Source organism: Stigmatopora nigra, chromosome 5 (assembly GCF_051989575.1).
Source record: "Stigmatopora nigra isolate UIUO_SnigA chromosome 5, RoL_Snig_1.1, whole genome shotgun sequence".
NCBI lineage: Eukaryota > Metazoa > Chordata > Actinopteri > Syngnathiformes > Syngnathidae > Stigmatopora > Stigmatopora nigra.
In genome coordinates this window covers 39,464-51,836 of record NC_135512.1, presented here as the reverse complement: position 1 = coordinate 51,836, position 12,373 = coordinate 39,464, and the positions used below count along the sequence as shown (strand labels likewise).

The 12,373-nt window shown below is 61.3% G+C and overlaps 1 protein-coding gene across 1 annotated transcript; it reads left to right on the top strand.

The window, feature by feature from the left end:
- The first annotated feature begins 100 nt into the window (after positions 1 to 100).
- apc2 (APC regulator of WNT signaling pathway 2) lies at positions 101 to 11,833 on the top strand. The gene is made up of 17 exons (XM_077717590.1): positions 101 to 457; positions 1,967 to 2,139; positions 2,288 to 2,378; positions 2,476 to 2,761; positions 2,877 to 2,985; positions 3,066 to 3,179; positions 3,258 to 3,332; positions 4,297 to 4,380; positions 4,461 to 4,821; positions 4,970 to 5,068; positions 5,150 to 5,289; positions 5,441 to 5,635; positions 5,732 to 5,946; positions 6,086 to 6,602; positions 6,922 to 7,354; positions 7,536 to 10,812; positions 11,090 to 11,833. The coding sequence occupies exons 2-17, from the start codon at positions 1,999 to 2,001 to the stop codon at positions 11,685 to 11,687; spliced, it is 6,735 nt and encodes a 2,244-aa protein (XP_077573716.1). The 5' UTR covers positions 101 to 457; positions 1,967 to 1,998; the 3' UTR covers positions 11,688 to 11,833.
- Positions 11,834 to 12,373: the final 540 nt, after the last annotated feature.

Below are 12,373 nucleotides of genomic sequence, written 5' to 3'. Positions count from 1 at the left end.
AGACTGTGAAATGAGCAAAAATAGTAGGAAGAGAAAGGAAGGCACTGTCACGGGTTGTCAGTCCCGCCCCGCCCCGCCCCTTTCTCTCTCTTCGTTCGTGCATCTTCGGCAATTTCCGGAAAAAAAGGACGCCGCTGAGGGTAAAAGGCTTCGTGCATCCTCGGCTCTTTCCGGGGAAAAAAAGGACAGCGGGCTCGTTCCTTCGTGTATCTTCGGCTCTTTCCGGAAAAACGAATCCGGCAATTCGCTTTCCCCAACAACTACGCCTTCCATGTTGGAGCCCGAGCCGACCGAAGCGCCTTCCTCGTTCTCCTCTTCCTCTCCCTGCCTCGCCACCTCACGGCCCCTCCCCTCACTGACAGCATCGCCATCGTTGTCTTGGTCGTCGTCGTCGCCGCCGCGATCGTCCTTGCTTCGCTCGCCTTTGCCTGCCAAGACGAAAGACGAGCAAGTCCAGGTCAGAATGCCTATGTTTTGTCCCTTTGGTGTCTACGACTGATCAGCGTGTTTGTAGCGAGAAGTAAGGGGGTTGGGTTTTTTTTGCGCAAGATGGAGGAATGATGATGATGATGATGATGAGGCGGAGTGAATGCAGGTGCGTGCAAAATGGAGGGTGGACAAAGGAAAGGAAGAAAGGACGAGGACGAGCGAGGAAATGGCCAACCAATTCTAGTATTACACAAGGCCACACGGGCAATATGTTAACGGCGTGTACTTGTGTACTGCAGGCTTTGCAGTATAAAAGTGCACGTCACTGTTTGGGATCATGCAGTTGTCACTTTGACGGCCAGAGACGTCCAATCCCATTTGAAACGGGAGGATCCCCTCACCTCGGAGCAGAACGCTTCAGATGAATTGGACGTCTATTCGTGATCAACTAAAGGCACAAAGGGTGCTTGGCCCCAAGCACCACTGGACCTTTAGCGCCGCCGTCAATGGCATCAAAAGTCACTAGATATGCTTGGTCGTCGGATAGGCTGTCATGTAGGGCAACAGTACTTTTGTCACTCGCTAGATGATTGGCCGTCATATAGGGTAACATTTCTTTTGTCTCTCTCTCTCTCATGCTTTTATTTATTTCACTTGGAGGGTCTTAGTATTGGCTATTTTCAAATATTTTCAAGTCTGTCCATTTGCTTCTTTGTTTATTTTGTGGTTACGTGCCTTTGTGGCTTAAATATGTACTCGTCGTGACATTGATCTGCTTTTGAACTTTTTCAAAATAGATATGCATCATGTTTATCTTTTCCAATGATTGATTTTTCTATTTTAATAGAAAGGAAAATGGCTAAAAATCAATACCTGGCAAACAGTGCTTTTAGCCCTGACTATGAATTTTTTTTGGGGGGGGAGAAAAATAGGATTATATTTAGAATTTCTTGATGATTTGGCATTGCCATTACTAGCCTTTTTCCTGCAGGCTGCATTAGAGCCATGTGGGAACTTTTTTAGTTCGATACATTGCCGTCCTTGCCCGCGGGACGCGGTTGCCGGGGTAACTGGACGGTCACTGGACGGGGAGGGGCTCGGCGGCGTAATCCAGGCTCTTTGTTCAATTTTTCATTCCCGGCTCCTAAAATAAGATGGCTGCCGCCGCTCTCCGTCAGATGTTTGGCCGCAGTGGCCGCGTGCCCCGGCTTTCCCTCCGCCTTGGTTCGATCGTGGCCAACGTGACGTCCGTCCGATCGGTGTCAGGCGGCAGGGCGGCAGAGCGCCAACCAATGGCAGCCTCCGGGTAAATCGCAGATGCTTTGACATTGATGTTAAAAGAAAATGAGAGAGAGAGAGAAACGAGATAGCTGTGACGCTCAATACATTGACTTTGACTGGAGGGTAGCCCCTAGAAAGATGGCCGCCCGCCAGGAAAGCTACTGGCTCCTCGCCAGGTGGGCTTGCAATGCTTAGGCGTTTGGCGGCTAAAATGAAAAGGAGCTCTGACTGGGTGCCGGCCGGGCTCTTCCCCTAGGGGGCGCCACCTCCCGCGGCTCTCCGGCCAGCATGGCCGAGCCGCTGGCCTCCTACGACCAGCTGGCCCACCAGGTGGCGGCGCTGCGCCAGGAGAACTCCCACCTGAGGAGGGAGCTGGAGGACAACTCCAACCACCTTTGCAAATTGGAGACTGAGACTGTCAGTATGAAGGTGGGTCAACTTGTTTTTCTTCAAGCCCTCAACCATAGTGTGTGCCCGTGTGACTGCCCGTTTGACTGCCCGTGTGCGTGCCCGTGTCCTCGTTCCGTCGTTCACCTATTTTCCCGATTTCCACACGCATTTTTCGTCGCCGCCGCAGGAAGTGCTGAAGCAGCTGCAGTGCAAGCTGGAGCAGGAGGCGGGGACTTTGGCCTCGTCGGGACGCGGCGACGTGCTCCGCCAACTCAAAGGTCTGTTGGCCCACCTGCCGTGTTGCCGGCGTGCTCTCGGGCCAACGGCCGTCCCGCTAACGTGAAGGGAGTCCCGCTAATGCTAACCTTATTTCAGAGCTGCACGTGGACCTGACCAACTACTACGAGCTGAAGCACCAAGGTCACCAAGGTCACCAAGGTCACCAAAGTCACCAAGGTTACGGCTCAGCCAATCGGGCGGTGGCGGAAAGGGAGGGCCGTCCGGTCCCTCTCCCCATGGCCCGCTCCCCTTTGGCCGGCGACGTTTCGGGCCTCTTGTCGCCGCAAGCCTTCCTGGACGGGGCCCCGCCCAAAACGGCCGTCATCAGCGGGGCGGACGGACGCCTCAGCGACCATCACATGGACGAACTCTACAAGGAGAGGTGAGAGCGGACATGCATCATATTTTTTTTTCTCCCCTTTTCGCTTTTCATTTTGGGGAAAAAAAACGAGGCGGCTGTTTTGGCGGGCGCTTGGGCTGACGGCGCTCTTCCTCAGGAACCAACTTTTGGGAGAAATTGACGGCGAGGAGCGAGAACGCTGCTGGTATTTCAGCCAGCTGGAGACGCTGTCGCAGAAACTGGCGCACTTGCCTCGCATCGACACGGTGAGCACCCGGCGCGCCAACTAACTAAGGTCCCCGGCCGGGCGCCAACTAACTAAGGTCCTCGGCGCGTGCGGCCGCAGTTTTCCCTGCAGATGGACTTCATCCGCCAGCAGCTGGAATTCGAAGTCCAGCAGGTGCGCGCCGTGGTGGAAGAACGTTTCGGCAGCGGCGAGGAGATGTTCCGCCGCGCTCAGGTAAGTTGGCGGCGGCGGCGGCGGCGGCCCCTCGACGTTGGCCGACGCGCTCACGCCTTGCGTGTGGTGGCATTGCAGATGCGTGTGGCTCGTCTGGAGCAGCTGGAGAAGGAACTGCAGGAGAACCAAGGGAAGCAAGAGTGCCAGCTTCAGGTCCGGCACGCGCACCTTTGGCACAAACACAAACCCGGCCGGCATAGTAGTATTCCCATTTAGCCCGAGTTAGCCTTAGGAGCTCACCAGCTCACCCCAACCCGGCCGGCATAGTAGTATTCCCATTTTGCCCGAGTTAGCTTTAGTAGCTCACCAACTCACCCGCAGCGCCATGAACTTTGTGTCTTTTCACTCTGTCACACTATGACTATTGATTTCATGCTCGCGTTAAGCTGTTTGTGCCCTGCTTATGCTAACACCCTTCTAACGCCGTCACGCTAATACGTACCATCTTTCCGACACGGCCCGGCTGAGACCAACGCCTTTCTAACAATGTCACGCTAATGCCAACACATTTCTAGCTCCGTCATACAAATAGGAATTTGTTTGTGACAATGTCATGCCAAGACCAATGCCTTTGTATGAGTGTTGTGCTCAGACTAAGCCATTTCCAACACGCTAATACGTTGGCCTTTCTAACAGTGCCCGCTAATGCTAACGTGTTTCCGACACTGCCGTGCCCAGACTGACACGCTTCTATTGAGCTCATGCTAACATGTTTCTAACATTGTCGCGCTCGCGCTACGTTTGCAACACTGTCATGCTAATACGAATGCATTTGTAACGGTTATGCCAATCCCAATTGTGTTTCTCACACTGCCATGCTAACACTTCTGCATCTCTAACAACGTCACGCTGAGACAAAGCCCTTTCTCACAATGTCATGCTCAAATCAACTCTTTTCTAACGACGCCATGCTGACCAAAACGTGTTCTAAAACTCACACGAATGTGTCTCTAGCACTGCCACGCTAATACGTGCGCAACCCTTTCTGGCTAAGGCCTTTCTATCGGCCTCATGCCAACACAAAGACATTTGGAGCACCGTTCCGCTACTTTAGCGGCCCGCTCGAGAACTTGACCTGGCCTACGCTAATCCAAACTGTGGCCGTGTGCACGTTTAGCTGCTGGGCGCGGAGAGGCCTCCGGCGGGCGAAGCCGCCGAGAGCGACCCCTCGGCCGACGGGACTTCGGACGGAGGGGGCAAGGTAGGTAGCCCATCGACGGGACGGGTCCGTACCGGCCCCCAATGACCGGCCGGCTGGCGGCACATGGTTCCTACCCCCAGGTGGAGATGGTCTTCTGGCTGCTGTCCGTGCTGGCCAACAGAGACAAGGAGGAGATGTCCCGGACGCTGCTGGCCCTCTCCAGTTCCCAAGACAGCTGCGTGGCCATGCGCAAGTCCGGCTGCGTGCCCCTGCTGGTCCAGATCCTCCACCAGGAAGGCGGTCCGGGGGAGGCGCAGTGCAGCCGCGAGGCCAAATCCCGAGCCGGCGCCGCCCTGCACAACATCGTCTACTCCCAGCGGGACGAGGGCCAGGCCCGCCGCGAGATGAGAGTCCTCCACATGCTGGAACAAGTTCGCACCTACTGCGACAGCGGCTGGGACTGGATGGAAAACCGGGCCCGCTCCCGGAGCACGGCTGCAGGTGGGTGGCGCTGGCTAGCTAGCCAGCCTTTGCCGGAGTCTCGTCAAAAGCCCACATTCACCTAAAGTCACCCTCTGGTCTCGGGGCTCCTCCCCCCCAAACCCCCCCCCCCCCTCCCGTCCGACCGCGTCCTCCCCGGCGGCGGCAGAACTCCCGGAACCGGTGGAACCTCAGATCTGCCAGGCCACCTGCGCCATCATGAAGCTCTCCTTCGAAGAAGAGTTCCGCCGTGCCATGAACGAATTAGGTGAGTGAAAAGCTCGCCGCGGAACATTTTCCAAATTGGAAAATTTGGGCCAGCGAGAAAAACGGCCGGCGCTCCCCGCAGGCGGACTCCAGGTGGTGGCGGACCTGATCCACTTGGAGCACCGGATGTACGCCGGCCACAACGACCCCATCAACGTGGCGCTGCGCCGCTACGCCGGCATGGCCTTGACCAACCTCACCTTTGGAGATGTGGTCAACAAGGTAGGGCTAGTTTTGGGCTAGTTTTTGGGCTAGTTTTGGGCTAGTTTTGGGCTAGCTTTGGGCTAGCATTGGGCTAGCTTTGGGCTAGCTTTGGGCTAGCCGAGCTAGTCTAATTCTTGCAGTAATTTGTGGAATTTGTGGAACCTGGCAGGCCACTCTGTGTTCTAAGAAGAGTTGCCTCCAAGCCCTGGTGGCCCAGCTGGGATCCGACAGCGAGGAGCTCCAGCAGGTGGTCTCCAGCATTCTGAGGAACTTGTCCTGGCGGGCCGACATCAGCGGCAAGCGGGTCCTGAGGGACGTGGGCTGCGTCCCCGCCCTGATGACGTGCGCCCTGCAGGCCACCAAGGTGAGGACGCCACGGGGAATGCGACCGCACGGGCGACCGCCCCCGGCGCGCTGTTTTGGCCCCTTTGCCAAAGGACCGAGTGGCCCTTTTTTCCAGGAGTCCACCCTGAAGAGTCTCCTCAGCGCCCTGTGGAACCTGTCGGCTCACAGCTCGGAGAACAAGGAGTCGGTGTGCGCCGTGGACGGCGCCCTGGGCTTCCTGGTCAGCACGCTGACGTACCGCTGTCAAACCAACTCGCTGGCCATCATCGAGAGCGGCGGCGGCATCCTCAGAAACGTCTCCAGCCTGGTGGCCTCGCGAGAAGATTACAGGTCTGACATGTACTTTAGTCTAAAAGAAAATCCGATTTTTTTTCTAATGTCAATTCAAGACGTATTAAAAAAAAAAAAAGAAAGAAAGATGGCTCCATCATCTTGAAAGCGGGAACTGACGTACCCCGTCTCTGACCAGGCAAGTTCTCCGGGACCACAACTGCCTGCAGACTCTGCTGCAGCACCTGCGTTCTCAGAGCCTGACCATCGTGGGCAACGCCTGCGGGACCCTCTGGAACCTGTCCTCCGGCAGCCCCCGGGACCAGGAGCTGCTGTGGGACTCGGGGGCGGTGGGCACGCTACGCAACCTGGTGCACTCCAAACACAAGACCATCGCCATGGGCAGCGCGGCGGCGCTGCGCAACCTGCTGGGCTGCCGGCCGGCCAAGTACAAGGACGCCTCGGCGCCCTCGCCGGGCTCCTGCGCGCCCTCCCTCTACGTCAGGAAGCAGAGGGCGCTGGAGGCCGAGCTGGACGACGCCCGCCGCCTGGCCGAGACCTTCGGCCGCCCCCGCCGCCCCACCGAGAGCCTGGCCAGGGACTACGCCTCCGATTCGGGCTGCTTCGACGAGGAGGAGGCGCCCGTCTCCCGCGGCCCGGACGCCGTCTCGGCGCTGTCCGCCTACCTGGAGGAGTCCCGCGGGGAGGCCGAGCGGGTGGGTGGCCGGCCGGCCGGATCGGACCGGAGCCATTGTCGCTTTGGAATTTGGGAAAGCCATCGGAATCCACGCCGACTTTAAAGGCGGGACTCCAAACTCTTGATTCTTGAACTCTTGAATTCCAAATTTGGGAGTAAAGTAGATACTGACTGTCGAATGACTGACTTTTTTTCCAATTTTAAAATGCGCAATTCTAACTTTGAGTCAATTCCGACTTTCCCATTTCAAAGTCTGCCGCCGCCGCCGGGCCGCTTTGAAAGTCTCCCTGCTGACTTGGCTTTTTTGTCTTTCTGCGCCGGCCCCCAACGGAACGCAGGCCAGGAGTCCCTTCCCGCGAGGGTGGAGACCTTCGGTGGCGGCGTCGGCGGCGGCGTCGGCGTCGGCGGCGGCGTCGTCGGCGGCGGCCTCGGCCTCCGACGAGGTGGTGTCGGCGGCCGCCGAGAGGCTGGCGGAGAAGATCGCCGACGCGGTGGCCAAGATCGACCGGCTGGTGGAGGACGTGGCCATGCGCACCTCCTCCGAGGACAGCTTCAGCCTGAGCTCGGAGGAGCGCGCCGAGTCGCGCCGCGGCCGGCGGCGGGAGCGGCTGGGCGGGGGCGCGGCCCGGGCCTTCCTGCGCCTCAAGAACGCCGGCGCCTCCACCGACAGCTTGAACAGCAGCAGCGACGGCTACTGCGGCAGCGGCGAGCGCCTCCCGCAAAAAAGACCGGACCGCTTGGATCTGGGGCCGCCACGCCCGCTCTCTGCAGGTCAGTCGCCCCCGCCTCCCCCATTCCAACAATTGAGTCTGCGTCTTCCCAAAAATGTCGGGCTCCACGTCGTCGGGGGGGGCGTTTTGTGCTTTGACGTGATGTCACGGCAAAATCCAAGCCCGACGCCGTCACCATTGGGCCTTTCCCGACGTCTCACCCGCCTTTCAATGTCCCGCAGGGAGCCAGCAAGAGTTTGTCCAAGAGTACCGAGCCGTCCCGGTCCCGGAGAGAGAGCCCGGCGCCGAGCCGCCGGAATGCGACGGCGAAAACAACCCGCCTCTCCGCACGCCGCTCAGCGCCTCCACCAAAGTCTCCTCGGACGTCAGCATGGCCTCCGTCAGGATTTCCCCCACGTACCGGCCGGCGGTCCCGTTTGTCCCCGCCGCCGTCGAGGCGGCCGGCAGACGAGCCTGGCCGTCCGCCGCCGCCGCCACCGCCAAGTCTTCTCCCTCGGCGGGCAGGGGTCCCGCGGCGGGCGCCCCCGAGACGCTTCAAAAGTACTCGGTGGAGAACACGCCCATCTGCTTCTCCCGCTGCAGCTCCCTGTCGTCGCTGTCTTCCGAGGCGGAGAGCGAGTCGTCGGCGGAAAGGCCGCCAGCCGGGGACGGCGGGCGGGAAGACGAGACCCTGGCCGACCTGAGCGACAGCCAGCTGCTCCTCACCGATTCCAAGACCTTCGCCGGTCCGGCCAGGGGGGAGGAGGAAGAGGAGGCCTTCCCGAGGGGACACTCGCCCACGGCGGAAGAGGAGGAGGAGGAGCCATCTCCGTCCAGTTCCTCCGACAACTACCTGCAGGAGACTCCCCTGGTGATGAGTCGCTGCAGCTCACTGAGTTCCCTGGGCAGCTTCGAGGCCCCGTCCATCGCCAGCTCCGTCCAAAGCGAGCCCCGCAGCGAGATGTCGGACGGGACCATCAGCCCCAGCGAGCTCCCCGACAGCCCCGGCCAGACGGCGCCCCCCAGCCGGAGCAAGACCCCCTGCGGCTCGGAGCGCCGCCCGGCGGAGGCCGCCGACCCCCGGCAGCGCTTCCAGCTCCCCCCCGACCTGGACGCCGCCGCCGCCGCCGCCGCCATCTATTTCACGGTGGAGAAGCCCAGCGAGAATTTTTCCTGCGCGTCTAGCCTGAGCGCCCTGTCTCTCCACGAGCACTACGTGCAGAAGGACGTGGAGCTCAAGCTGACCCCGCTGCTCCCGCGGGGCCACTGCCACCCGGGGAGCCCCGGCCGGCGCCACAGCGACGAAAACTCGGACGACGACGACATCCACATCCTGGAGGAGTGCATCCACTCGGCCATGCCGTCCAAGTTCGGCAAGTCCGGCGCCCTGTCCGGCGCCCTGTCCGGCGCCCCTGCCGGCGCCTCGCCCGCCCCGCGCCGCTTCGCCAAAGCCCTGCGACTCCCGGTCTACGTGATGCTCCCGGACGGGGCCGCGTGCCCCGGGAGGAGAATAGTGGTCCCGCGGAAGGACCCCGGCTGGGACGACTCGTCCGACGGGAGTCCGCCCAGCGACGAGCTCCTCCCGGGCCCGGCCGAGGAGCGTCCGGCCCGGCCCCTGGACGAGAGGATCGAGGACCTGCGCATCTTCTCGCGCCTGCGCAAAGCCGACAGAATCAAGTGCCCGTGGCGCCCCCTTCCCTCGGAGCGCAGCGGCAAGCACGTGGTCCCCACTCACAAGGTCCTGATGCAGAGCAAGGAAGTGGCCGAGCGGGTGGCCGGCCTGAGGAACCGCCAGCGTTCTCCGGGCCGAGCCGCCCACAGGCCGCCCGTCATAAAGCGCCGGGCGGAAACGGGCCGAGAGCAAAAGGGAAAGCCGTGGGGTTGTTGGGAGGACGGCAAAACCTTCCGCCGGGACGGCAGGAACGCCGCCAGGGGAATGTCCGGGAACCTCTCCAGGAGTGCCGGCAACATCGGCGCCAACGTGTCCGGGAACGTGTCCGCCAACGTGTCCGGGAACGTGTCCGGCAACGTGTCCGGGAGCGCCGGCCACGTCGGCGCGGGCGGGACCCCGCCCTCTTACGCCAAGCCCAGGGGCTTCCACGGGATCAAGCAGAAGCTGCTGAAGGACGACTCCCCGGCCTTCTACTCGCTCAGCTCCTCCTTGAGTTCCCTGAGCGAGGCCGAGTCGGAGGAACGCCGCTCCAAAAGCCGGCGGACCTGGCACGCCGGCAAGCGCGGCCGGCGGAGCTCTCCCAGTTCCTTCAGCGTGGACTCGGAAGACGACCTCCTGCAGAAGTGCATCACCTCCGCCATGCCCCGGCAGAGACGGAAGGCGCCGCCCCCCGGCGGGAAGCAGGCGGCGCCGGAGGCCTCCCACCCGTGGAGCGCCGAGGAGGACAGCGAGGACTCGGCGTGGGACCGGGACTCGGACCTGAACAGCCTGGAATGGAGAGCCATCCGGGAAGGCGCCGACTCGGTGGTGAGCGGGCTCCAGGCCTCCAAGTGTCCAGAGGCATCTTCCGAAGAGAGCGAGTCGGTCCTGTCCTTCATGTCCACGTCCAGCTTCACCCCCAAGGAGCGCAAGTTGGCCAAGGACAAGAAGGCCAACAAGCCCCTGGACTTTGCGCAGCGCAAGCCGGTGGCCAACTTGCCCGTGGTCTTCAGGGGCCGAACGGTCACCTACACCCCCGTCAGAGACACGCCCCCCTCGCAAATACCTCCGGCCAGGAGGGCCTCCCAAGCGCCCAAGAACCCGGAGCTGGCTCAGCACAGGTCCAAGAGCCTCCACCGCCTGGGAAGGCCCGGAGAGAGGGAGGAGCTGTCTCTACCCAAGAGGAGCTCCACTCCGCCCCCCAGGATTCCTCGCAGTTCTTCGTCGGCGTCATCGCAGAGTTCCGGTCGTTCCCCGGGGAAACCCACGTCCCCGACCCTTTCGACCGGCGGGCCCGCCCGGAAGAAGGCGCCGGCCGGCGGCGCCCCCGAGAGGAAGGGACGCGCTCCGGCGGTGGCGGAGAGAGCCGACGGCTCGTCGGGCAAGACCCAGAAGTCTCCGGTCAGGATCCCGTTCATGCAAAATTCCGTCAGGGCCACCAGACCGCTGTCCCCTCTGGTCACCAACCAGACCGCGAGGGCGCAGAAGCAGGTCGGCGGCGGCGGGAGGCCCAGCGGGACGCCCGGCGGGAGGCCCGGCGGGAGGCCCGGCAGGGGCGCCCCGTCCCGTTCCGCAGAGACGGACTCCAACGGATTCTCCAGGCAGCTGACCTTCATCAAGGAATCGGAGAACGGACTAAAACGCAACGGGCCCCGCAAGGGTTCTCCTCAGCGGCCGGTTCCCGCCGCCTCGGCGGTCTTCCTCTGCTCCTCCCGCTGCCTGGAGCTCAAGGCCGCCGCCCAGAATTCCAAGAAGACGGCGGGGACGTGCCCCGGACAGACTCGGCCCCTCCGCCGAGCGGGGCCCCCCGGGGCCCCGGAGAGACGCCCGCCCGGGAGGAGCGGCTCGGAAAGCCCCGACAGGCACAGGTGGGTGGACTTTTTATCCCAGATGGTCTTCGGGCCACGCTGGATTCATTCCAAAAATACAAGTAAAAGTAGTCCTCTAAACAAGAGCTCGCCCCGCTCCAATTGGAAAAGTATTGGGTGCAAAGAATACTCCAGTACGGAGTTACTGCTTACGGTGCCGTTTTTAAATCAAGGTCACCAAGATGTATTCTGTCATTTTCCGTGCCACGTATCCTCACTAGTTGACTGGAGAAAACGTAAAGCAAGTAACTAACGCGCTCGCGCCTTCTGCCGACAGGGCCGGCGGGCGAATGGCCGGCGGCAGGACCCGGGCGGCGAGGCCAGAGCGCGACGCCGAGGTCTTCAGACGTCACGCCTCGTCCCCGAGCATCGGCGTCCTGAGCCGGGTGACCAGTCGCTCGTCCCTGCGCTCCTCGTCCTCCGACTCCAGCGGGAGGGCCAAGAGCGAGGACGGTGGAGGCGGCGGCGGCGGCGGCAAGAAGGCCGCCCGCAACCACGCCTGGAGGAGGATCAGGGACGAAGACGTGCCCCGCATCTTGAAAAGTACCCTTCCGCCCAACGCGCTGGCCCTGGCGCCTTCGCCCGAGGAGGAAGAGGGGCCGGCTTTGTCCATGCCGGCTTCTCGCAGCGTCAGCGACGCCACCGTCCAGACGGAAGACTTTCCCGGCACGCTCCGGAAGCCCCAAAGTGGCGGCGGCGGAGGCGGCGGAGACTCTGGTGGAAAAGGCGACGGGCACTCCCACGCCGTCCATTTCCGTCAAGGCTCTCCCGGCAAGGCGGCCAGAGTGTCCCCCTTCAACTACGTCCCCAGTCAGGCGGCGGGAGCGTTCCCGGAGCCAGAGCGCCTCAAGACGGACGGGCAAAGTCAGTCGTAGGAGTCACCCGGCCTAGGAACCTTCCGCTGGAACGTTTGGACACCCCCACCCACCCCGCTCCGTCCACCTTCTCCACCTGCTTTTCGGTCCAAGTGTCGGATCATCGAGGCATGTTCCAAATGTACTGGCAGAAGAAAAGAAAAAAAGGGGTGGAGCCCCGACGTATGGGAAGGGGGCTTGAGCGCGACAGCACATCCCCGAAGAAAAAATGTCTTCCCGGTGCAAACTGACCCATGACGATCTTTTCCCGTGCCTGGCGTACCCACCCAGCCTGTCTCTTATTAGCATTAAGCTAACAGCAAGAACACTGGTTTATTAGGAGTGGTGGACTTGTTGTCCCCCCCCCCCCCCCTTCCGGAGCGTGCCCCCCCCCCTCCCAATTTCTAAACATAAACAGGATGATGTGTTGCGTAGACTTGATGAACTTTTAGCGTAGAAAAAGCTTCTCACTTATTAAATTATTGGCGGCGGAGAGACTAAAAAGCGAGCTGTCTTTAAGGGCAAAGTTCAAATCAACAGGAAATGGCCCCTAGGACGCTTGACAATAACAAGGAAGTGACCCACCCAGACAATGAACTCATTGCCTGCCATTGACAAGGGTAAACGTCCAACTCATTAGAACTGGAAGAACGCTGGCATTTCAATAGCATTGACAGGACTGACTGGGCGTACACGTGACAAACGTC